The 25,049-nt window shown below is 55.8% G+C and overlaps 1 protein-coding gene and 1 long non-coding RNA gene across 6 annotated transcripts in view; one reads left to right on the top strand and one right to left on the bottom strand.

The window, feature by feature from the left end:
- Positions 1-1,316: 1,316 nt before the first annotated feature.
- On the bottom strand, positions 1,317-8,359 carry LOC130704831 (uncharacterized). Its single transcript, XR_009005323.1, has 3 exons — positions 8,210-8,359; positions 2,738-2,862; positions 1,317-1,656 (listed from the first exon to the last, which is right to left on the bottom strand). It is a non-coding gene; the product is annotated as an uncharacterized LOC130704831 (long non-coding RNA).
- Positions 8,360-8,520: 161 nt separating this feature from the next.
- The window catches only part of TECPR1 (tectonin beta-propeller repeat containing 1), a 30,394-nt gene continuing 13,865 nt past the window's right edge, over positions 8,521-25,049 (top strand). For 2 of the 5 annotated variants that reach the window (XM_057529599.1, XM_057529602.1), the window contains exons 1-11: positions 8,521-8,604; positions 12,213-12,447; positions 12,864-13,046; positions 13,308-13,430; positions 14,326-14,451; positions 18,405-18,579; positions 18,687-18,787; positions 19,340-19,441; positions 20,753-20,898; positions 23,644-23,999; positions 24,346-24,491. In XM_057529599.1, coding sequence (XP_057385582.1) covers positions 12,223-12,447; positions 12,864-13,046; positions 13,308-13,430; positions 14,326-14,451; positions 18,405-18,579; positions 18,687-18,787; positions 19,340-19,441; positions 20,753-20,898; positions 23,644-23,999; positions 24,346-24,491 — 1,683 coding nt within the window. In that variant the 5' untranslated portion in view covers positions 8,521-8,604; positions 12,213-12,222. Of the gene's footprint in view, positions 8,605-9,679; positions 9,791-12,212; positions 12,448-12,863; positions 13,047-13,307; positions 13,431-14,325; positions 14,452-18,404; positions 18,580-18,686; positions 18,788-19,339; positions 19,442-20,752; positions 20,899-23,643; positions 24,000-24,345; positions 24,492-25,049 lie in introns of those variants that run through there. The other 3 variants (XM_057529598.1, XM_057529601.1, XM_057529600.1) reach the window with 2 other exon arrangements.

Genomic DNA, 25,049 nt, shown 5'->3' with positions numbered 1-25,049 from the left:
AAATACATTAAAGTAATTCTCTTAAACAATGTAACCTGAAGTTATAAATATGGCATGGTTGATTCTTTTGAATATTGCAAACACCTCAGACAGCAGATAAAGCTTGTATTAATGTGATGATTACAAAACCAATTTCTTACTCCAAATATCAACATCATGGATTTAACTAACATCTTCGCTATTTCCTTTATTGTTTTTTCAAATACCTTTTTCGGGTTACAGCTATCCTTACTTTGATATTTTTCCAGGATTGACGGCCCCAGAGAAGAAGAATACCATCTCTAATCAGCCGAGTTAAGGCATTTTGGTTATAGATGGAGTAATTCCTGGATAGGGCTGGACCTAGACGGCTCTTCCCAAGGCCATCAGATGAAAGTTGCTGTTTATATGTAAATGCCATTTGCTACATCGATCAGATTTGAAAGCTCAAACCCTTCGCATAGGTTTTTTTTTTTTTATTTTATTTATTTATTTATTTATTTATTTATGGCTGTGTTGGGTCTTCGTTTCTGTGCGAGGGCTTTCTCTAGCTGTGGCAAGTGGGGGCCACTCTTCATTGCGGTGCGCGGGCCTCTCACTATCGCGGCCTCTACTTCTTGCGGAGCACAGGCTCCAGACGCGCAGGCTCAGTAGTTGTGGCTCACGGGCCTAGTTGCTCCGCGGCATGTGGGATCTTCCCAGACCAGGGCTCGAACCCGTGTGCCCTGCATTAGCAGGCAGATTCTCAACCACTGCGCCACCAGGGAAGCCCCCTTCGCATAGGTTTTAATTCTTTGCCACCTTGTGTCTCCCCTAAAACGATGCATTTGTAAAGTCTTGCTTGGTAATACAGGATTACGTATCCATCTTTGGGTTTTTCTGATCGACTGACTAACCTGGTCCTGTCATTATGAATTAGTGACTTGATCTGTTAGCATTATTAAACAGTTATGTGTGTCTTATTAGTATTGCATTAAAATTAGCAAGGCCATCTAGAAATTCCATCGCCCAGAAATGAAGGGTTGAATCTTCGTGGTTAAGGTTTCTCTTTAGGACACCTGGGGAGCGCAGGATCTGGGAACACCCTGCTGGGCCTGCTCGTTACCTGGCTTCTGTGTGTGAGTGCTGGGGCAGACCCCTCCTGGTTCTCATGAGTGACCACCAGTGTGGACACTTCCTGCTTTTTGGGAGCCACTAGCTTTGTCCCTTGGTCCATGCCTTTACCGGTTTCTACTTACACAGACAGAAACAAGTACACAGCACCACTTTATAATCGGGACGGGGCGGGGCGTGGGGTGGACAGCATACCTATACATTAGCAGTCGCCCGCTGTATTAGTTTTCTGTGCTACACAAGAGAGGACCACAGGTTTAGCAGCTGAAAACAATGCCCATTAATTATCTCACAGTTTCCGTGGGTCAGAAGTCTGGGCTCAGCTTAGCTGGTCTTCTGCTCAGGGTCTCACAAGGCTGCTATCAAGGGGTTGACCGGGCTGCATTCTTACCTGGAGGTCTCAGTGAGGAGAATCCGCTGCCAGGCCCATGCAAGGTGTTTACGGGATTCATTTCCTCACAGCTGATGACTGAGGGTCCTGGCTTCTTGCTGGCTGTTGGCTGCCCTGGGATCTAGAGGCTGCCCCCGGTCCCCGGAGGCTGTTCACAGCCCGGCTGTTTGCCTCTGCAAGGCCAGCAGGAGAGAGATTTCCTAGCCTCAAAGAGCCAAGTCTCTCTTCAAAGGGCTTTTCCCTAATTAAGCCAAGCTCGACCAGGATAATCTTCATTTCAATTAACTCAGAATCAGCTGATTGGGCACCTTAATTACACCTGCAAAATCCCTTTCTCTTTACAGTGTTCTGCCAGCTAGAAGGATGTCACGGGTCAGCCCCCATTCAAGGGAGGGGGTTATATGGCGGGCAGAGATCTCGGGGGCCACTCTAGGGTCTGTCTGCCACACCTACTCAATGAAATCAGTGAAACCTAAACACAGTCTATTACTCCCCCATCTTCTGCAGTTACAACTCCCTTTGTGTACACATCATAGTAATGGTTCCCTTTGGAGTTTCACTATGAGCTTGTGGCTTTGCCGTAGACCCAGGGGCCGTCTCCCTCAAGGTGTCCTGCGCCGGGTCTCCAGCCACCTGGCCTCCCTGCTGGTCCCGGACCTTTGCACTTGACGTTCCCTCTGTCCACTTCCCTCTCCCCCGAGAGAGCCACATCCTCGTTCCTTTACTGTATTCCAGCCTCTGCTAAACTGTCGCCCCATCAGAGAAATCAGAAAACTGCTCAGAGAGGCAGCAGTGAAGGGGTCAGGAGCCAGGCTCTGAAGGGTGAACCCCAGCTGCCTCTGGACCCACCATGTGACCTCCCACCCTGGGCCCGAGGGTCGTCCTTGGTCAAGTGCGGACGAGGGTCTGGGCTCTCATAGACCCCTGGCCCACATACACAGTTATCCAACTGACTCCTTTCTACCTGGGATGGAAGTGGCTTCCTTGTGTGGTTTCAGGGCAAGCTCGCCTGCTTTCTTGGTGGTCAGAGGCCCTGGTTGGTGATCTCCTGCTGCTCCCGACCCCTTGCTGGTCCTTTTCACTTCCTGGAGGAATTTCCTTTATGAAGCTTTCCTTAATTTGCCTTTCTTCGGATCAGAAGACATTTATCTTAGGTAACCTATGGAAGCCTCTCAATACCTAAATCAGATTCATCCTCTCTCTCCACAACCTGCCCCACCTCTCACCGTTCACTAGTATCTGTCAAGTACTTACCATGATGCCCAAAGAACCACACCAGGCAGTGAAGTAGCTTGTCAAACAACCCCGAAATTTGCATTTCTAAACCTTCCTTTAATAGATGAGCTTTATTACTTGGGGGGAAAGAGGCGTGACCATAACTGTAAAATATAAATTGGAAAAGCGATTTCACACAGAGTACTTAACCCCTAAAATATATACTTGGAAACACAATGGGGGACCAGAAAGAGGAATTCAGGAATTTTGTATGCAAGGCATTCAAGGTAGCAGTAAGATACAGCTGGTGTTTTAGGAGGGTAGGCAGCAAGCTCTTTAGAGCAGGAGCCTGGAGTTTTTCTCTCTGCACCTGCACATTTATAGGCTTGCAAGTAACTGAAGAGCTGCTGCTGGGACTTATTCTTGTGAAGGGACCTCAGGAGCTTCCTGCCAGGGGTCTCCAGTCCAGGCAGGGTGAGCTCTCTGTTCATGTGGGATCTGAGACCAGCAACCATGCAAGGGGGTGAGAACACTGCCACTGGTGACCAGTGTTCACCACCCATCCCACCCCCCGGGGCCAAAGCAAGATGGAAGGGACAGTAAAGTTCCTGTACATAGCCCCGGGCATCAGTCTCAGCCCTGCCACTGAATGGGTCTACGGGACGACTGTTTTTTTTTTTATAAATTTATTTATTTTTGGCTGCGTTGGGTCTTTGTTGCTGCATGCAGGCTTTCTCTAGTTGCGACGAGCGGGGGCTACTCTTCATTGCAGTGCACAGGCTTCTCTTGTTGCGGAGCACGGGCTCTAGGCGCACGGGCTTCAGTAGTTGTGGCATGTGGGCTCAGTAGTTGTGGCTCACGGGCTCTAGAGCGCAGGCTCAGTACTTGTGGCACATGGGCTCAGCTGTTCCGCGGCATGTGGGATCTTCCCGGACCAGGGCTCGAACCCGTGTCGCCTGCATTGGCAGGCGGATTTTTTTTTTTTTTAATTATTTATTTATTTATTTATTTTATGGCTGTGTTGGGTCTTCGTTTCTGTGCAAGGGCTTTCTCCAGTTGTGGCAAACGGGGGCCACTCTTCATCGCGGTGCATGGGCCTCTCACTATCGCGGCCTCTCTTGTTGCAGAGCACAGGCTCCAGACGCGCAGGCTCAGTAATTGTGGCTCACGGGCCCAGTTGCTCCGCGGCATGTGGGATCTTCCCAGACCAGGGCTCGAACCCGTGTCCCCTGCATCGGCAGGCAGACTCTCAACCACTGCGCCACCAGGGAAGCCCGGCAGGCGGATTCTTATCCACTGCGCCACCAGGGAAGTCCCTGGTGGTCTGCTTTTGAACATTCTGTGCGAGTTTAGTGCCATTAGAAGCTCCTCAAACTGCTGTCGACCAGTAGCCGTCATGTGGCATAGTGCAGGGTAACACATAAAGCAAGCAGAAGGTGGGTCCTGCCTAAGAAGCTTCTGGCAGATAATAGATAAATACAGAGACCCACATACCTACAGGTATATAAACACTAGGGATTGAAGGTATGAGTGCAAGCTTTATTTTGCTTCCTGGAGCATAGCTTATGCTAAGTAAATTACCCTGGGTCTTCTCTTGGTCTACTCCTGACCCTCGTACTTCACCCCTGACCTTATCAGTTTCTCCTCCTTAACCCCTAATTAATTGCCTTTATACACACAACTCAAAAAAACCCTTACGGGTTACAGTCTTTCCTGCCTTCTAACATATTTCTCTCTCCCCTCTTGGACCTTTTCAGCTCCAGGTGAAAAGGTCTCTTGACCAATCTGAACTCCCAACGGCGCTTGCATGGAGCCTAACACATAGTAAGCACTCCTAAAATGTTTGTCAAATGAACGCTTGACTTGGCTGTGTTTACATGACTTTGCATAACTGGGCGAGGGTCAGGCGGCTGGGGCAGCGACTCTCACTGGCTTCCAGGTTTCGCTCACTCTTGTTTGTTTGCTTTTAGAGGTTTTGTACGTTTTCTCTTAGACACAAAAACATCACGTCTTCACTTCAAGGCATCGTCGCCTGTACTTGGATATGTGAATCTGGACGTGCACATGAACTTTGAGTTGCATTTTTCTACAGACCGTTTCTGCAAGTTTCCCTTTGCCAGAGATGGGGGAAACAGCACATTTTTAGCTGCTTCACCTAGCACCGTAAGTATCAAAGGAAAAACGAAAGTGTTGAAATTAATTTCGTTAGCAGAGTGTAAAGGAAGGACCTGTGCGGTGTGGGCCACCCCGGGAGCTGGGCACCGCCGGCTGAGTGGTGAGAAGGGACCTGGAGAAGGCAGTCTGCCCAGGGTCCCGCCCTAGGAGTACCAGGCTCACGGCAGACATCTGACTGATTGGCTTTACACGGGAGGAATGACTGTAAGCAGAATTAAAGTGAAAACACTGTGTACCACTTGTGAGTAAGAGGTTACTCCGAGTGAATAATAGTTTCCACAGAGAAAGGAAACTTCAAACAGTGATTAACAAAGAGATATGCCATCAGAGAGTTTAGGAACAACCTGGCCACCTCCATCTGGCACATGGCGGAGAGCCTACTGAGTCATGAGAGGGTGAAGAGAGCCACGCACAGTGCTGGTGGAGGTGGGGGGAGACGCAGGGGGCTGAGATGTGTGAGGGCCGGTTCTGCTAATCTATACCCCTTTTGTTCAGGCTCTTCCAACATTTTTTAGTGCATGACTTACCCATTATCTGGGGGACTGAGGGAGGGATATTCATTCCTTTAATAAAAATTGAGTACCTATTGTGTGTTAGGCAATGATAAAGCTCTGGAAATTCCAATGTCAGTAAGAAAGGCACTCCCTTGGAGATCTCACAGTGTGGTCAGGGAGACAGATGGGAAGACAAACAATTACAGTACAACATGTGAGGGGCTAGAATGGAGAAAGTACAAAGTATGAGGGCGTAATAACGCAGATCTGCTTTCCCTCGGGTTCAGTAAGACTTGACCTTTGATTTGAGACTTGAGCCTGAATGAGAATGGACAGTGGAAGAAGGAAGGTGGGTGGGACGTTGTGACAGTGGGAGCTGCGTGGGGGAAGCCTAGGGGTCTGACGGAGTGGGGAGGGCCCACATAGGGAACTCTGCCAAGCCTCAAGCTTACAGGTTCACGGGAGACGAGGCTACCACAAAACGTGGAGCCAGGGTGGGAAGCTGTTGGGAAGAGCCTGAGCTCTTGCCTGTGGCTGATGGGCAACCACTGGCAAGGTCTAGCCAGCCCATCCTGGCATCAGTCCAGCCATCCCTCCCTGTCCCAAATACCAGAATATACACGGTAACGTGCGTCACCTTGAAAGCATCTCTCCATCAATCATTTGGGAGGGTGCTGGATCCAGGGTTGTTTCTCAAGTGTTTCTGGAACTTCCACTAAGCAGTGATGCAAATGGCAAGAGCACCAACCCAGCTACACAGAGATGATAAGAATAATACTAGGAATATGTGAGTGCCCTGTGGGCGCCAAGCACCGCCGTAAATGCTCCACACGCACTTTCTCACTTCATCCTCCCTCCAACCCAAAGAGGCAGGTGGTGGTGCAATTCCCACTTTGCTGACGAGGAGGACACAGGCTCCGAGAGTGAGTGACTCACATAGTTAAGTGATGGGCCTGGAACCTGAACCCACCGTGTCTGGCCCAGGAGAGAAGTGGCAGGGTTAGGATGGAGAAGAAACAGGAAATGGGGACTTCCCTGGTGGCGCAGTGGTTAAGAATCCGCCTGCCAATGCAGGCGACACGGGTTCGAGCCCTGGTCCGGGAAGATCCCACATGCCACGGAGCAACTAAGCCCGTGCGCCACAACTACTGAGCCTGCGCTCTAGAGCCCGCAAGCCACAACTACTGAGCCCGCGTGCCACAACTACTGAAGCCCAAGAGCCTAGAGCCCGTGCTCCGCAACAAGAGAAGCCACCGCCATGAGAAGCCCACGCACCGCAACGAAGAGTAGCCCCCACTCGCTGCAATTAGAGAAAGCCCGTGTGCAGCAGTGAAGACCCAATGCAGCCAAAAATAAATAAATTTTTTAAAAAAAGAAACAGGAAATGAAAGTTAAGATAAAAAAGCAGAAATAGGAATGAGGATAATCAGTTGTGGTGAGGGCAGAGAAATGCAGACCTCCTGACAATAACTGAAGGGTCAGCTCTGCGAAGGCTGGAAGGACTGGGGGGTGGGGGTGGCCGATGGGGAGGAACATGGGTCCGCAGAGGGTCCACTGGGTCAGACCCTGAATCCAGGAAAACTGGCACTGAACTCTGTCACAGCCCATGAGCACTGCAAGGACCTTGGAGAGCTCCGAATTCACGCTTCTTCTAAAGTAGAAACCAAGGCCAGAGAGAAGAAATGGCTACAAAGTATCACACACAGAACAGAATCCAGTGGTCTCTACTTTGAGACTAATGTTTCTGCAGACTAGCGGCCACTCCCGCTCCCGCTAATAGTACCCTAATTTTCCTCTGAGGAACCACCCCCTCTGTCTGGCTGAGCCCTTATGCTATGGGTCTTAGCTCAGGCTGCTACAACAAAAATAGCACAGACTGGGGGCTTAAACAACAAATATTTCTCACAATTCTGGAAGCTGGAAGTCCAAGATCAAGGCACCAGGAGAGATGGCATCTGGGGACAGCCTGATTCCTGGCTTGAAGACAGCAACCCTCTTACTGTATCCTCACAAGGGGAAGAGGTGTGAGGTCTTTTGTGTCTCTTCTTATGAAGGCACTAGTCCCTTCATCAGGGCTCCACCCTTATGACCTAATTACCTCCCAAAGGCCCTGTCTCCAAACACCATCCCACTGACGATTAGGGTTTCAAGGTATGAATTCTGGGGGGGACACAAACATATCATCCATAACAACCCACATCTCCAGACTAAGCCAGTCCACAAATGCCATTCCCTCGTTACAAACAAGACTCCATAACGCCATCCAGGGTGAATCAGAGGCTTCTGCCTTTTCTCCCTCTGGAGTCAACCCATGGAGGGCTTCCCCAGTGCGTCCTCAGGAAGGAGCAAGAACCAGAAAGGAAGGGAGGGACTCTAGGTCCAAGTGACACTGCTTCAACCTTTCTGTCTGGCTGTGCCTGGCCTTTCATCAGTCGCATCTCCTTTTTTTTTTTGGTTTTATTTTTCTTTCTCCATCCCAAGGTCCACGTACAGCACTTACACCAGAGCCTGGCACCTAGCCGGCGCTCACATGGCAGTATTACTATATAAGCTACCTCGAATTAGGTCTTCTGTCATTGGCAACACAAGAGCCTGAACAAAACGGTGACCTGTTATTGCTACCACACCATGCCATAGTCACGATTTCTCCCAAGAAAGTTAAAACTTTATGTGTACTCAGACATTTCAGTTAGATGGAAACCACCTAGACACCTGTTTCGATGCCCGAGACCAAGCGCCCAGAAGCCGGCTCCCCTCCCCCCTCCTCCGGTCCCTGCAGAGCCGCGCACCCAGGCACCTCCCGACCCGGCCCCTCTCCTCGCCTGCGGCCCAGAGAACACACCGCCTGCTCCGGCGGATGGACCTGGGGGTGGCGGGCGGTCTTAGGGGGCGACCAGCCAGGTCCTGGGGGGGGCGGCGGGCGGTCTGCAGGCCCGCCTCGGTCCCGGCAGCGCGGGCAGCTCGCCCCACCACCGCAGCCCGAAGCTCAACTTCTTCGAGACCCCGGAAGTGGGCGGGCGCGCGACCCCGCCGAGACCCCAAGGCCGGCTGGTGACGCAGCGTGCCGCAGCCAATCGCGCGCCTCCGGCGTTTGCGTTATTGCGAGGCCGGCCAATGGGCGCGGGCCTGGCTGCCGCTTCCTGCTCACAGGCTCGCCGGCCCCGGGGGAGCGCCGGCTCGCTCGCCCGGCCTCAGAGGCGCAATCGTCGCGACTCCGCACGCCGGGCGCCGGCCCAGGTGAGTGCAGCGGCGGCCAGGAGGTGGGACGGGCGCCCCCGCCCCTCTGGACAGGTTGGGGCGGCGGAAGCAGCAGCAGCGTTTGCCCCACGCGCAGCGAGGTGGGAAGGGGCTGTGCCAGTGCTCTTTCCTGCACACCCGGCGGGGCGCCGCCCCCGGACCCCCACCCCGACCCCTGAACGTGACACCCCCACCAGCCTTTGCGCTGGAGTGACTTGGGAAGTGATTGGCGGGTGTAGAGGATCGAGCTGCGAGGAGCCCGTCTGTCCCTCCTCTGGGCAGTGGTGAGAGCAAAGCTGCTTGGCGTGGGATTAGCTCAGGCAGATGGTCAGGGCCCGGCGCTGAGATGCTACTGGTGGCCGGGCAGGGGACCCACCTGTCGCCCAAGGGCACGGAACCGGAACGAAACCAGGCTGACCGCCCAGATGATGGGAGCCGGGGGTTTATCTTCAGAGCTGCCGGCTCAGGGCACCTCCTTCCCTGTGGGAATGGAAGGACTCAACTAGCGTGCATGTCCCGCTGGTTTCTCCCACCTCTTTAGACCCTGATGTCGCCTTCCAGCAGCTCCCACAACTGGCGGGCAGTGAGCTGCTTTAGTAGCCAGTTTTCTCTGTTTGTTCAGGGGGTGGGTGTGACAGGGTGTAATAAAAAAAAAAACCCGCAGGAAATCTTGGGCAGGAAGCAGTCCTAAGGCGGCCTGGGAAGTAAATGCATTAGGCACTCCCTTGGGACCGTGCCCCTCCCTGTACCGCACTCCACGCTCCCTCGACCCCCACCTTCCCTTGGGTACCTTTACATCTCTGAAGGGATCTGTTAATTAACCCGAGCAGAAAGGTAGATGACTCTGTGGGTGGTGAGCAGGCCTACTGAGCAGAATGACTGAAGGTCCACCTGGAATTCATTGTGCAGAAATTCTTGGTGAATCGGAGGTTGCTTTCTCGGAAGATGTTGCCTCCGTCACTCCACCCCTAGAAAACAAAGAGATCCCAAGATCCCAGAATCGTGGAACTTAATGCTCCAACCTCCCGTTCAAGAGTCCTCTGATCCAGTGACCCCCATGTCCCTGGACAGGTTACCCCATCACCTCACAGCCAGGAAGTGGCTTGGGAGAACTTGGGACTACATCCTGGCTGGCATGGAAAGGAGGCGAGGCTGACCAAGGATGTCCACCTTGTGTCATCTTTAGGTGGGAAGTGACGGATACCGGGATTTCCACACCAAAGGGAATTTGCAAACATAACCCCCCCATCTTTTCTCTGCAGTAGAGTCTTCTGGTAGTTGCCCAGAAGGCTGAAGTATGTCTATCTGCTTAGTCATTTCTCTGGAGGAAATTGTATCCAAGTTCAACATCACCGTTCATTGAGCTCAACATGCAGACTGAGCCTGACTTAACTGGCTACTTGTACAGTGACCTCTGAGCCAAGAAATATCTTTGAAGACTGTATTTATATTAAAATGTCACCATGGGAACCGACATCTCCCCTCCCCCATGTAAAAATCTTACTTTTTTTCCCCAACAATTTATGATGATTGTCAAACATACAGCCAAGTTGAAAGAATTATACAGTAAACACCCACACACCCACCACCTAGATTCTACTCTTGACAGTTTACCATACTTGCTTTATCACATATCTATCCACCTCCTAGGACCTTACTTTTAACCTTAAGTAACTGGTGACATTCAGCTTCCTTGGAGCCATATTTCCATCTTAGCTCAGGGAGTGGTGGTGTGGTGAATGTAGGTGGCGGTGATTTTCCATAACTTTGAACAAACACCCACTTTGTGCAGAGCATTGGGAGATGCAGAGGAAGTGAAGAGGCTGAAGACTCAGGCTGACCAGAAAGGGCTTTGAGTTTTTTGTTTTTAAGAGATAGAAGATAAGTGGCAGCTTGTGAGAGCAAATGGCAAGTAATAAAATGACTTCAGTAACACTCATTGAGTTCTTGCTGGGTACTGGGCACTTTATTATAACTCTGTGCCTGTGTTATCTCATTCAGTTCTCACAACAACCACATAACTGGGTCAGTCTTCCTTTCTTCCTTTTACAGATTAGGAAATCGAGGCACAGAGAGGTTAGTCAGTAGTGGGCTTTTGTTCGTGCTAGAAAGTGGTGGGGCCGGGATGGTGTGGGGCCGGCATGGCCCTGGGCACTCTTAGTCACGGCGTAGATGCCGCAGCGGGGAGAGTGGACCCTCAGGCCTGCCCAGGGAGGAGTGGAGAGGCATCTGGGGGTGCCACCGCTCTTCCAGGGGTCCCATCTCAGGCACCCGGATACAGATGCCGGTTTTCAAATGGCTTCAGAAGGCTAGCGTCCTGACTTCCCGTGTGTTTGACCTGGGCGTTGGGGCCCCGGGTGGAGGGATCAAGCTCCTCCACTCTGCCGGTCAGGCTCCCTGCCCACCACCCCCGTCGTCTTCCTCCACTTCCTGTTCTGGGTGTTTCCCAAAGCTCGGCGCCTGGCCCACTTCCCTGCTTCCTGTTCTTTATCCTTCAGTCACTTTCTTCCCCGCCCACGCTCTTTCTTCTCCGTGTTTGTAAGACACACTTTTTTCCGAAAGAGGCTCATTGCTCGTAGCAGATGCTCCTGTTTCCAGACGCGTTCCATCGTCCCTGTTGTCATTCCAGTCATCACGCTTTCTGAAGCGCCCTGGTGCCCCGGCGGGTCTCGGGAGCAGAATAGCCTGGCCCCGGCCTCCAGGCGCCCAGGCTCTGTCTCCCCGTAGCTCTGGTTTGCGAAGCAGACAAGCCGTGTCTCACCCTGGGGCAGTGATGGGTCTTGGATGTGGGAGACGCCCTGTCCGGCAGAGCTGCTCACTGGGATTCCCTGCACTGCCCTCGTCCAGCTGCTCTGTTTTGCTGCCGTGGGCCTGGCCACGTGGCCCTGCCACGCCTCGAGGAGTTATGTCCCAGCAGCACTGCCAGCCCTGGGGTTGGGAGGGTCAGTGGTAGAGCATAGCCGTGACTCTGCAAAGAAGAAAGGAAGAGGAGAGAAGAAGGAACAGGAGTGGAGAATGGCAGAAGGAGAGAGAGGGAGGTGGTCACACAAGGAGGGTAGAGACAGGACCCTCCCATCCCTGCCATGCACACGGCCAGAGGGCTCCTGCGCGACCCTGCAGGGCTCTGGGGGTGGGGGGAGGTGCTGGGCCCGTGGGGACGCCTCACGAACGCACAGAGGACGGTCACAGGGGGACCAGCACGAGGGGGTCCCTGTCCACTGTGGGGCAGGATGCGTGTAGGTTTGGGATTCATTAAATCTACAACTTTTCACTTCTTCTTTAGACAAGAAAGATCTGAATGAACTATGACCCAATAATAATAACATTCATTAAATTGGGGGCAGTAGGTATTCGGATGTTACACGTTTTGTCCTCTGGACTTTTTTGTGTGTTAGAAAAAAAATCCCCATCACGAGAAGGGCGAAAGGCAGAGAACAGAAAAGGGCCCTGGACTGAAGCTGGGCTCTGGCTCTGCTTTGCGGGGGGCCGCTCAGCCCCCTGTGGCAGGAGACGGTCATGGCCCGGGCTGCCTGCCTGGCCCGGCTGGCCCCGGGCCGGGAGCGGCTGTGGGTGCTGACCCTCGCCCTCCCGCCGCTGTCTTCCCGCAGCGCCGCGGCCATGCCCAGCTCGGAGCTGTGGGCGGTGGATCTCTTCGGCAGGGTGTTCACGCTGTCCACGGCCGGGCAGCAATGGGAGCTGTGCAGGGACGCCCAGCTGGAGTTCAAGCGAGTCAGTGCGGCCGCGCCGTGCTGCTGGGGCATCGCCTGCGACAACCAGGTGTACGTGCGCGTGGGCGCCAGCGACGTCCCCATCCGCTGCCGGGAGGAGGCCTATGAGAATCAGGTGGGGTCCCGAGCGGCGGGGTTGCTGGGTTGGTTGCTTTGCCGGGAGATAAGAGCCCCCGCACCCCAGGCTCCCGGCCTGTTCCCGCCTTCATCTCCTTCATTCTGCTGAGATCCGAGTGGTGCAGCATCCGAGTCATTGAGGCCAGAGCCCCTGTGGGTCCCTATCCAGGCAGCTGGCCGGGTCCGCGCAGGCACGGGGCTCCGGCCGGGTTCCAGGAGCCCAGGACGGCCGTGTCCTCCACTGCTCGGCGCCGCAGGTCCTCTGCCCTTTGGGACTGGGCTGGGCCGCTGGCTCACGACGCAGAGCCAGGCCCTCTGCTCCCTTCCTGCCCCGGAGACGAGAGGAGGTCCCCGCTGGCCTCGGAGAGGCCCTGGCCACCAGGCCTAAGGCTGGCCTCTGCCTCCGGCCCCCAGCGCTGGAACCCCGTGGGCGGCTTCTGCGAGGCGCTCCTGCCGAGCGACCGCTGGCCGTGGAGCGACGTCAGTGGGCTCCAGCACCGGCCGCTGGATGGGGTGGCGCTGCCTTCGCCGCATTGGGAGTGGGAGTCGGACTGGTACGTGGACGAGAATTTTGGAGGGGAGCCCACAGAGAAAGGGGTAGGTGCACTCGGGTCCCGCCGGGGCCCCCCTGCGGGAGGGAGCACCTTGGGCTCGGCCCGTCCCCCCAGCGCTCTCCCCAGCGCCCCGTGGCATCAGACCTCAGCCTGGGCCCCGCGTGCTCCCTGCTTGCCGGACGGGATCCATGGGGAGGACGCTGCTTCGGGCCGCGCCCCTCCTCCATCCTGCTCCCCCTTCCCCAGCTCCTTCACCTCCTTCCTCCAGAGCCTTACGGACCCTCCCCCCATCTCGGTATTGCAGGGGTGGACATATGCCATTGACTTCCCCCACACGTACACGAGGGACAAGAAGTGGAATTCCTGTGTGCGGCGCCGGCGGTGGACCCGGTACAGGAGATACAAGTCCCGGGACACCTGGGCCAAGGTCCGGGGGCCTGCGTGTGGCCGGGGGCAGGAGGCGGGGCCCAGAGCGCAGTCCTGTAGTGGGGAGGGTCACGCGGCCCTCAGCCCCACCCTCCCTGCCCTGCTCAGGGGATGCCATGCCCGCCCCGGGGCCTGGCCTTTCCTGCTCTCCTGTTCGGAAGGCTGTGGCCCTGGGCGGCCCTTCGTTTGGGAGATGGCCGCTCGGGGAGCCGGCCCAGACCGTGGCCCAGGACAGCACAGGATTGTCTTGACCTGGTCTCCAGGCTGCCCTGTCCCAGACTCAGGCTCAGTCTGTGCACGTCTTCCTCCCCTGCCCCCCACCCCGCGTGGGAGCCGCTCCGGCTCTTGTATTTTTCCAGTGACCCACAAAAACCAACTTAGGGACGCAAGGCCTGGATTGGGGTCCTAGGTGGCCTCGAACGAGAGGAAGGCCTCAGGCCCTTGCCTGACCCCTCTGCAGGGTCCATGCCGCGAGGTGGGGCTGCCAGCCCAGCCTGCCTGGCCCTGGGGCTGGGAGCAGCCTGGGAGCAAGGTGACGGCCACTGCAGGGCCATGTTCTGTGATCGGGGGCGGGGGGCGAGCCACAGCGGTCAGGCCACGGCAGAGCGGGGGCAGGAGTGACTCCTTGGGGACAGCAGCCCAGGCCTGGCAGCCAACAGGGGGACGACATGGCAGAGGGGGCCCAGGGCCGGGAACCCTCCGTCCTGATGCTGCCGGCCCTGCGAAGTCAGTTGGGGCCGAGCTGGAGGACGGAAGGCGGCGTGCTGAGGGCCGGAGGGGAAGCCGGGGGTGGGAGTGTGCACGTCCAGGTGTCCACCAGGCGGGGAGCAGGGCCACCTCCTGGCCCAGGTGCCCACAGGCACTGACTGCTACTGCCTCACGCCTCCTCGTTTCAGATCCCGTCGGAGGATGACCCCCAGCAGTTGCCTGACCCCTTCAGCGACCTCTCTCTGGGGGGTTGGGAGATCACAGATGAGCCCGTGGGCCACCTGTCCGTGTGGGCCGTGTCTCTGCAGGGGAAGGTGAGGCCTGTGCCCCCCTGGCCTGGCATGGGAGGCGGCTGAAGGAGGTTGGCCGCAGGGAGCGGGCAGGAGAGAAGCTGTCGTCCACTGTCCTCCCAGAGGTGGAGGCGGGAGGAGGGCTCTCCCCGGGACCTCCTCCTCGCCTCCTGTCCCCGCAGCTGGGGCTGCCCTGAGCAGTCAGCCTGTTACCGGGGTCCCCACAGAGTCCCCCTTCTGTGAATCCTGCTGTCCTGGGGACCCACGGGGTCCTGTTCCTCCCAGAAGCCTCTGACCTCCCACCACATGGCTGGTCCTGGCCTGTCCCTCCTCTGAGCCCCGGGAGCACTGACCATGTCCACACTGGGCTCAGAGAGCATCAATATTGGCTCCTGAGATAGAATCTCAGCTCCCTGCCCGCTGCCTTGTGGTGCCTCCCAAATGGTGGTCTCCAGTAGTATTGTGGATGGGGGGGTGGGTAGGAGGATGGATGAATAAGTAGATGGATGGATAGGGGTATAGATGTGCGTGTGCGTGTGTGCATGTGTGTGCACGTGTGTGTGTGTGCGTATGGGTGGGTGGATGGATAAATGCATGGATGGTTATGTGGATGAATGCATAGGGGGATGGATAGGGGTATAGATGTGCGTGTGTGTGTGTGTGTGTGCACGTGTGTGTGTGCGTATGGGTGGGTGGACGGATAAATGCATGGATGGTTATGTGGATGAATGCACCGGGGGATAGATGGATTGATGGATGGTTGGTCGGATGGATGAGCAGGTGGGTTGGTGGATAAGCATATTGATGAGTGGAGAGGTGGGTGGATGGATGGATAGGGGTATAGATGTGCGTGTGCGTGTGTGTGCGCATGTGTGTGTGCGTGCGTGTGTGTGTGCGTGTGTGTGCACGTGTGTGTGCGCGCGTGTGTGTGTGTATGGGTGGGTGGATGGATAAATGCATGGATGGTTATGTGGATGAATGCATAGGGGGATGGATGGATGGATAGGGGTATAGATGTGCGTGTGTGTGCGTGTGTGCACGTGTGTGTGCGTGTGTGTGTGTGCGTATGGGTGGGTGGATGGATAAATGCATGGATGGTTATGTGGATGAATGCATAGGGGGATGGATAGATGGATGGATAGGGGTATAGATGTGCGTGTGCGTGTGCGCGTGTGTGCACGTGTGTCTGTGTGCGCGTGCATGCGTGTGTGTGCGTATGGGTGGGTGGATGGATAAATGCACGGATGGTTATGTGGATGAATGCATAGGGGGATGGATAGGGGTATAGATGTGCGTGTGTGTGCACGTGTGTGTGTGCGTGCGTGTGTGCACGTGTGTGTGCGCGCACACGCGCGTGTGTGTGCATATGGATAAATGCATGGATGGTTATGTGGATGAATGCACAGGGGGATGGATGGATGGATAGGGGTATAGATGTGCATGTGCGCGTGTGTGTGTGTGTGTATGGTGGGTGGATGGATAAATGCATGGATGGTTATGTGGATGAATGCACAGGGGGATGGATAGGGGTATAGATGTGCGTGTGTGTGTGTGTACGTGTGTGTGTGTGCACGCGCACACGTGTGTGTGTGTGCGTATGGGTGGGTGGATGGATAAATGCATGGATGGTTATGTGGATGAATGCACAGGGGGATGGATAGGGGTATAGATGTGCGTGTGTGTGTGTGTATGTGTGTGTGTGTGCACGCGCACGCGTGTGTGTGTGTGTGCGTATGGGTGGGTGGATGGATAAATGCATGGATGGTTATGTGGATGAATGCACAGGGGGATGGATGGATGGATAGGGGTATAGATGTGCGTGTGCGCGTGTGTGTGTGTGTATGGGTGGGTGGATGGATAAATGCATGGATGGTTATGTGGATGAATGCACAGGGGGATGGATAGGGGTATAGATGTGCGTGTGTGTGTGTGTATGTGTGTGTGTGTGCACACGCACACGTGTGTGTGCGTATGGGTGGGTGGATGGATAAATGCATGGATGGTTATGTGGATGAATGCACAGGGGGATGGATAGGGGTATAGATGTGCGTGTGTGTGTGTGTGTATGTGTGTGTGTGTGCACGCGCACGCGTGTGCGTGTGTGTGCGTATGGGTGGGTGGATGGATAAATGCATGGATGGTTATGTGGATGAATGCACAGGGGGATGGATAGGGGTATAGATGTGCGTGTGTGTGTGTGTGTGTACGTGTGTGTGTGTGCACGCGCACGCGTGTGCGTGTGTGTGCGTATGGGTGGGTGGATGGATAAATGCATGGATGGTTATGTGGATGAATGCATAGGGGGATGGATGGATGGATGGATGGTTGGTCGGATGGATGAGCAGGTGGGTTGGTGGATAAGCATATTGATGAGTGGAGAGGTGGGTGGGTGGATGGATGGCTGTTTGGATGGGTGGGTGGGGGTAGCTGTGTGGGTGGGTAGATGTTCAGAGAAGAGAGGAGATTCTTTTCTCAGGGAGCTTGTGAACTAAGCAAAGGAATAAAACCCACTGCTGACAGCAGCAGTGACAGTGACATAGATGGGCCTGGGTGCAGGTGACCCAACACTTGGGCTGTGGCTGTAGAGCGTACTTCGTGACTGTTCAGTACTCTTAACACAAATTGACCAAAATTCTCTGATTGGCTTTGGAGCGGTCACAGCAGGCTTTTATCAGGCTTACCTTCAGGTCCTGCTTGGTCTGGGCTTAGGTCAACCCGTAGTTGTTTTCTCTGAGCCACACTGAAGGGTGGTGGGGAGCTGGCTGGGGACAGAGCCCCCATCGAGGGGCCACGCCACCTGGATGCAAAGAGAGGGAGGACGGGTTTGAGAGCAGTGCCAGGTGTGAGCCAGCGCTGCCCTGCATCACTTCTGTGGTCCGTAAAAGGTGAGATCAGGACCCGGGGCTCCTGGAGGAGCTGGGCAGACAGTTGGGCCCAAACCAGCAGGTAGCAGAAGCGGGGCTGCCAAGGCCGGGTTCTGCAGTGCAGGAAGGCAGTTGACCCAGCGGCTGATTTATTCACTGGATAAGGTGTTCGAAGAAGCACCCAGCAAACCATCATGTGCAAACAGGGCCCATAGCACACGCATTTGTGAGTGATGGTGATCATGATGGAGGCTTATAACCAATCCATTGTCTTTTTTCCTTGGAAAATTCTGTCTGTACTAAATCATTGAAAATGTTTTATTCATTATTATAAGTGAGATCATGTCACATAATTCACAAGTGTTAAGGCAGTCTGTTCAGATAGCATAGAATTTAAAGTTTACAAATAAAATTAGTATGAGTAATAAATCCCACTAACTAATAAAGAATTTTAAAAAGAAAAAGAAGGACAAGGTGACAGGGTCGGGAGGCTGTGGACCCCAGACCTCCTGACCACGCCAGCAATGTGCCGCCCCCTCCAGATGAAATCAGCCAGTTTGGACAATAGGAGCGGGTGGCTCAGTCTTAAATATTTGATTATGCTCCCCGTCTTCAGGTTAAGGAGAAAAAGAAGTGGACGTTTTAGACATTCCTTTGAAGGGGGCTTGGGGGTTTTCTCATCCAGCCGCTGGGGCCCCGGCTTCCCCTAGAGACAGGTGTCCTGAGCGCATTGTGCCACTAGGGGGCGCAAGACACCTGGGCTGGGGCTGGAGTTCTCACAAGCAGACGACAGAAGAGGTCTGTCCCCTAGGACCACCAAAATACTGGTGTCAGTGTCGCATTTTTTAGCAGGGGTGGAGGAGTCATCTAATCTGGTCGAGAATCCCGATGGCAGTGGGGGCAGGGTGAGCGAGATCTGGACAGTCCCGGCACCCTGGTCCCCAGTCCCCTGGAGACCCCTGGTCCCCTGGAGACCCCTGGTCCCCTGGAGACCCCATGCTCGGGCTGTGCACGGGCTGATGCAAATGCAGCCAAGCTCAGGCAGCCAACCCGGCCACAGAGCCCCGGCCTGACCCTGCCTGACCCTCCCCTTGGGTTTCTCTCTCCACCCAGGTGTGGTACAGAGAGGACGTCAGCCACTCCAACCCCGAAGGCTCGTCGTGGTCCCTGGTGGACACCCCAGGGGAGGCGGTTCAGATCAGCTGTGGGCCCCACGACCTGCTGTGGGTGTCGCTCTGGGAGGGACAGGCCTTGGTCCGGGAAGGAATCAACAGGAACAATCCCAAAGGTGGGCAGCCCTGCACCTTGCGCGGGAGAGGAGGGTGGGGGCGCCCACCTTCTCCCCGGAGCTCCCAGTGATGGGGGCCACCTGCACTGTCTTCTGGGGCCGGGTAGGAAGTTCGTGGTCCGTGGTGGAGCCTCCCACGTCTGAAAATGGAATCCTGCATGTCTCCGCAGGAGTCGGTGTCGTCTGGGCCGTCACCAAGGACCGGAAGGTAGGACGGGGTCCCTGGGGGCTGGGTCCAAGGGCTCCGTTTATCATTGAGGGTTGTGTGGTTTTTTGTTCTCGGGAGAGTGGTCTACACCCTTTGGAACAAATCCAGTGTCAGCCAGGCACCGTGCGTATTCTGTTGTTGACGTCACTGGTGATCTCCAAGATGTTTGGTGACCCCCCAAACATTGCCTGCGCCCCTGTACAAAGTGCAGAATGACTGTATTTATTGCGCAACAGGCTGTAACATTTCAAATAATCAGAAGCTAATTTTCTGAAACCCTCAGCTAAATGAATGCCTCCCCTCTCTCCTGTCCAGAGCTTGTCGTTTTGACTTTATCAGAGGCAAGTCCAGTGAAATAAGCTGATTTCGCATTGCTTCCATCATCTCTTTCTAACCCCACGTCAGGGGCATCCTTTCTGAACAATGTGCTGTGCTCACCTGTGGCCTGAACCAAAGGACCAAATTATTCATTTGTTCTTCCCAAGCCTTAAAAAAAAACCCCTTCTATTTCAGTGGCCCTCCAGGAGGCGTGTTTATTTCTGACTTTCCCAGGTTTGGTTCCGAAGAGGCGTCAATTCTCACAACCCCTGTGGCACCAGCTGGATCGAGATGGTTGGAGAAATGATGATGGTGAACGTGGGGCTCAACGACCAGGTGTGTGTGGTCCCGAGCCTTGGTCCCCAGGGGTGGTGGGGGGGGCGGCAGAGGAATCAGAATGGGGCCCCCATGCTTCCCGCCGTCCCTTTCCACTGGGCATGCTCAGGAGGCTGACACGGGAGGGCATCCCAGCACCTCTGCCCACTCCAGGCCCGCGAGGGCACCCGAGGGGGCTGCTTCCCCCCAAGTCCTGGAGCCCCCACTGTCCTGGGTCGCTCCCCCGAGGACCCTCAGAGCAGTGGTAGCGAGCACGGATCTGGGGAGGGCCGTTCACCCTGGAGACTGGAAAGTTTTGTTGAGAAGTTTCGGGGCGAAATCAGATCACTGAGTACAGGACAAAACATCTCCCAACTCTGTAAGAGCAGCATCTTTTAAACATCACCTTCACGGTTCCCATAGCAAAGCCTCGTTCTGGTGGATAACATAGTTGGGCTAGTTTTAAGACTTAAGGTGTGAAGGTGACGCCTTTCCTGATGCTCTGAAAGCTCCTCCTGGGGGCGGGGGGGCCGGTCTTTCCTGTGCCCTCACACAGTCCTCACCTGCCCAGGTGAGCTGGGCACGCAAGGGCAGGGGCGAGGCGGGTGCTAGCTGGTGCCCATGGGCCTGAGCACGGAGGCCACGTGCGATAACCAAGTGACAGAGATGCCGCAGCCGCCCCCAGCCAGGCCATCTGGGGCCACGGCTCCGCCTTCAGGCACCCCCAAGGCCAGGGCTCCCAAGGGGCTGCTCCCAGGCCCCTCCCCTGGGCCCCTCAGCTGCCCAGCACACCTTCCTTCCTCAGTGCTCGCCCAGCCACCTTCCCCATAAAACTGAGGTCAGAATCAAGGAGGTTATTTTGCATCTTTAAAAGGACCAGGACCATCCTCTGGGTTCACTTGGGGAGCAGCTCCTTTCCCACCAAGGCCACAGGGAAGATGGGGACATGGGTGGACTTCATGTCCCCGCACAGTGCCCACCGGCACCGGCACCTCCTCTGGACGCTGCGGCCCCAAAGGCCCAAGTCTGCCTGAGGTCGGGGAGCCAGGCCGGGGTCCCTGCTCCTCGTGACCTTGGAGCCGCACCCTCCCCCAGCGCCCTCGGGGCTCCGCGTCCTGCATCTGAGTCCGGGACTCAGCTCACGGTCACCCCAGCCCCTTCCCAGCCCACCCACAGAGGCGCACCCACCCACCCCCTGCCTGCATCTGCAGACGTGTCCTCCAGACCTGGGGGGCTCCCCCCACACCCCCAGGGGAAGGGAGCCCCAGTCTGCCCCCGCCCCTCCCCCCCTCCCCCCTCCCCCCCCCCCAGCAGCACCTCTCTCTGTCCCAGGTCTGGGGCATCGGCTGGACGGACCGGGCCTTGTACTTCCGTCACGGCGTCACCCAGAGCGAGCTCAGCGGGAAGACGTGGAAGGCCATTGTCGCCGGCCGGGAGTGTGATGGCTCACGCGCGGGCAGCTTGTCCAGCCTCCTCAGGTGAGCAGGCGGTGGGGCTCCGCGGGGTCGGTCCGGGGGTGGGGGGGGGCAGTGTCGGAGGAGGCTGCCGCCTGGCCTCAGCCCAGGCGGGAGAAAAGCAGGTCCCGACCCACGGGAGCCGCGGCCGCGTGGCCTCCTCCCTTCCTGTGCCTGGGGTCCTGCTCGGCTGAGGTCGGGGGCAGCACTCGGGAGGCGGGAGGCGGGAGGCGGGAGGCGGGAGGTGGCAGCCGGGCGAGGCCAGGATGTCCTTCCGTGTCGGGGCCGGGGGCCGTCCCCGAGCAGGGCTGGCCTGTTGGTCCTGAAGCCTCAAGGTCTGGGAGAGAAAAGCCTTCTTTGCGGGGAGGACGCTCAGGCCCCCGTGTCAAAGGACAGCAGAGAAGCAGATGGAGGGTTTCTAGCCTGGAGAAGAGGCCCTGAACTAAGACGCACCCCAGAATCACCTGGAGAACTCGTCCCGAGGATCTCCACGCCCCGCCCCCAGAGCTCCTGTTTTGAGATTTCGCATGTCTTGCAAGGTCCCAGGTGTGCTCCTGCTGCAGTTCTGGGGACCACGCCTTGAGATCCCAGGGGTTAGAGCATGTGGACCCGTCCCAGCCCTGCCCACTGGCCCTTAGAACGCAGGCAGGCGACTTAGCGTCTCAGCTGGGGACGCCCCCAGCGCTCACCTGCCCGGTCACGGGGCCCAGGGCCCTCGGCACAGCACTCTGCAGCCGGCCGCCATCCGTTTGCAGCTTGGGCCCTCCTCAGACGCTGGTCTACAGCCCCTGCTCCCCCAGCTTGGTGGTCAGCGCTCAGCTGCACCGTCAGCCTAGAGATGCCCGGAGGCTGGCCAGGCAGGGTTTGCTCACATTCACCTGAGGGTTTAGGCTCTTCAGCTGGTCGTTCTCAAAGGGAACAGCACATTGGAATCAGCTGAGAATTTCCAGAACCACTGACGCCAGATCTTCATGACCTTAGGCTTGGCAGTGGCTTCTTTTTATATATATATATATATATATATATTTTTTTTTTTTTTTAACATCTTTTTTGGAGTATAATCGCTTTACAATGGTGTGTTAGTTTCTGCTTTATAACAAAGTGAATCAGCTATACATATACTGGCAGTGGCTTCTTAAATATGACACCCAAAGCACAAGAAACTAAAGAAAACATAGATAAATCAGACTTCATCAAAATTTTAAAATTTTGTACATCAACGGACACTATCAAGAAAATGAAAAGACAACCCACAGAATGGGAGAAAATAGTGGCAAATCATATATTTAACAAGGTCTGTTATCTAGAATATATAAAGGGCTCTTGCAACTCAAAAGCAAACAAATTAAACAACTCAACTTAGAAGAGCAAAGGACTTGAATAGACATTTCTCCAAAGTAGAGATACGAGTGGCCAACAAGCACAGGAAAAGATGCTCAGCGTTGTGGGACGTGAGGGAAATGCAAACAAAACCACATTAAAAAAAAAAAAAAACCACATGAGATACCACTTCACACCCACCAGAATAGCTGGAATCAAAAAGGGAGACAGTAACAAGAGTTGACAAGATGTGGAGAAATTAGAACTCCCCTGCACTGCTGGTGGGGTGTAAAATAGGGCAGCCACTTTAGAAAATAGTCTGGCAGTTCCTCAAGAAGTTAAAGATAGAGTCACCATAGGACCCAGCAGTTTCACTCCTAGACAGATACGCAGAAGAACCGAAAACATGTTCGAACAAAAATTTGAACATGAATATTAAAAGAAGCACTATTCACAATAGCTGAAACGTGGAAACAATTCAAATGTCCATCAATGGATGAATAAAACATAGCGTATCCATACAATGGAATATTATTTAGCAATACAAGGGGATGAAGTGTTGACACATGCTACAGCACGGATGACTCCTGACATCTTACACTAATTGACAGCAGTGAGTCACAAAAGGTCATATAGTGTACGATGCCGTTTATATGAAGTGTCCAGAATAGGCGAATCCATGGAGACAGAAAGCAAATTAGTGGTTGCCAGGAGGTTGGGGGAAAAGGGTAGGCTAGAGAGTGACTCCTTAATGGGTACAGGGTTTCTGTTTGGGGTGATGAGAAGGTTCTGGAAGTTGGTAGTGGTTGCACAACATTGTGAATGTACTTAACACCACTGCATTTTACAATTTTAAATGGTACATTTTACATCACACGTATTTTACGATAACAAATAATAATACTGCCAGATCTCCACCTAACATTGATTTGGTTGGTCTGGGTGTGGCCTGGGGACCTTTCAGAGTTCCTGAGGGTGGGACTTCCCTGGTGGCGCAGTGGTTAAGAATCCACCTGCCAACGCCGGGGACACGGGTTTGAGCCCTTGTCCGGGAAGATCCCACATGCCGCGGAGCAACTAAGCCCGTGCACCACAACTACTGAGCCTGCGCTCTAGAGCCCGCGAGCCACAACTACTGAGCCCGCGTGCCACAGCTACGGAAGCCCACGCACCTAGAGCCCGTGCTCTGCAATGAGAAGCCACCACAATGAGAAGCCCACACGCCACAACGAAGAGTAGCCCCTGCTCGCCGCAACTAGAGAAAGCCTGAACGCAGCAATGAAGACCCAACGCAGCCAAAAATTTAAAAAAAAAAAGTTCCCAGGGGTTCCAGCTCCCTGGGGAGTAGGTATTGGTGTGTGTGGCACAGAGAGGCCGTGACTTGGCCGGGGGTCACACAGCACGTGGTCCTCCCCCGAGGGAATCACGGGTCTGCCCCTCTCCTTCCAGCGCCGGCTGCTTCTTTGGCGACGAGGTGAGGGGTGGTGGCGAGTCCTGTGTGCCAAGCGACTCGGAGGCCGAGAGACCTGGGCCTGACCCTGAGCGTGATGTGGAGGTCGCCGGCCCTGCCTCCGCCCCGGCCGAGCTGCCCTGGACCAACATCGACCTGAAGGAGCCCAAGAAAGGGCCCAGCCATGCGGCCGCTGACTTTCCCGAGGCCACCAACCTCTCCTCGCTGGCACTTCTGCCGCTGGGCCTGGAGGAGCCCGACAGCGCCGACTGCCACGCGCTGTGGGCCTGGGTGTCCGGAGGAGGCTGTGCTGTGGAGGCCCACACCACGCTCAAGTGGTTCACCGCCCACTCGGGTAAGGGCAGCGGCCCAGCGCCCCCGAGGGTGCCCCAGGGGAGGTGGAGCAGGCCTGATGCCCCCACTGTGCTCAGCCCGTCTTTCTGGAGCCTTCCAAGGCCAGCCCAGGCCGTCAGAAGGAAGGGCGTGGGCCTGGAGCCCCTTCCCTCCCCCTGTCCCAGCAGTGGTGGCCATTCTAGGCTGACCTGGGGGACATCAGCTTTCCCATCAGGGTGAATGATGGGAGGGAGGGCTCACGGGACATTTTACAGAGATGGTAGCTTTCCAGAAAGAAAGGGCTGGTGAAGAAAAGAGCAGAGAGGCCTGGCCTGCTGCCCAGCCCTGAGGCTCCGACCGGCCCGCAGGCCTGCCCGCCTCCATGCAGATGCTCTCGCTGCCCATCACGCCGGCCCAGACGGCCGCCTGGCGGAAGCAGATCTTCCAGCAACTCACCGAGAGGACCCAGCGGGAGCTGGAGAACTTCCGACACTACGAGCAGGCCGTGGAGCAGGTGGGCAGTGCCCGGGGGCACGTTCCCCAGCACACGTCCATCGGGCGCCCGCTGCAGGCCAGCCTTGCCGTGAGGCGGGAGGGACACAGATGGAGGCAGCCAGCCTGCTGTCTGCCCATCTCGGATGTGAAGCCGGCCCCTCCAGGCCCGTGGAGAATCGAAGATGAAGAGATGAGTCCCTTTGTTGATTCACTTGCCCTCAGGAACTCCGTGCAGGCCCCACTGCGTCGTAGGCACACAGGACCTGGCCGCGTCTCGGGGGGTGTGGGTCCCGGCTTTGCCGCTGACTCACTCTGACATCGGGCCAGGCACAGAGCCTCCCGGGCCTCAGTTTCCCTATCCAGAGCATGGGCTAACAGTGCCGATCCCACAGACTGTTTGAGAATCATAGGATTCACTGGTTCAGGGCCTGGCACCTGGCGGGTGTCTGATGGCATCACTTCTGTCCTTAGGGTGAAGGGGGGGAGCCGGGAGGGCCGGGCAGGAGCCCCCAGTGCGGCAGTGAAGGGAGCAGAGTGGCCCCGGGGTGCCGGGGACTGGGCCGGAGTGTGGCGCCCC

This window comes from Balaenoptera acutorostrata, chromosome 15 (genome assembly GCF_949987535.1).
Source record: "Balaenoptera acutorostrata chromosome 15, mBalAcu1.1, whole genome shotgun sequence".
In the NCBI taxonomy this organism is placed as follows: domain Eukaryota; kingdom Metazoa; phylum Chordata; class Mammalia; order Artiodactyla; family Balaenopteridae; genus Balaenoptera; species Balaenoptera acutorostrata.
The sequence above is the reverse complement of the archived record's forward strand: the minus strand, read 5'-3'. Positions and strand labels throughout refer to the sequence as shown.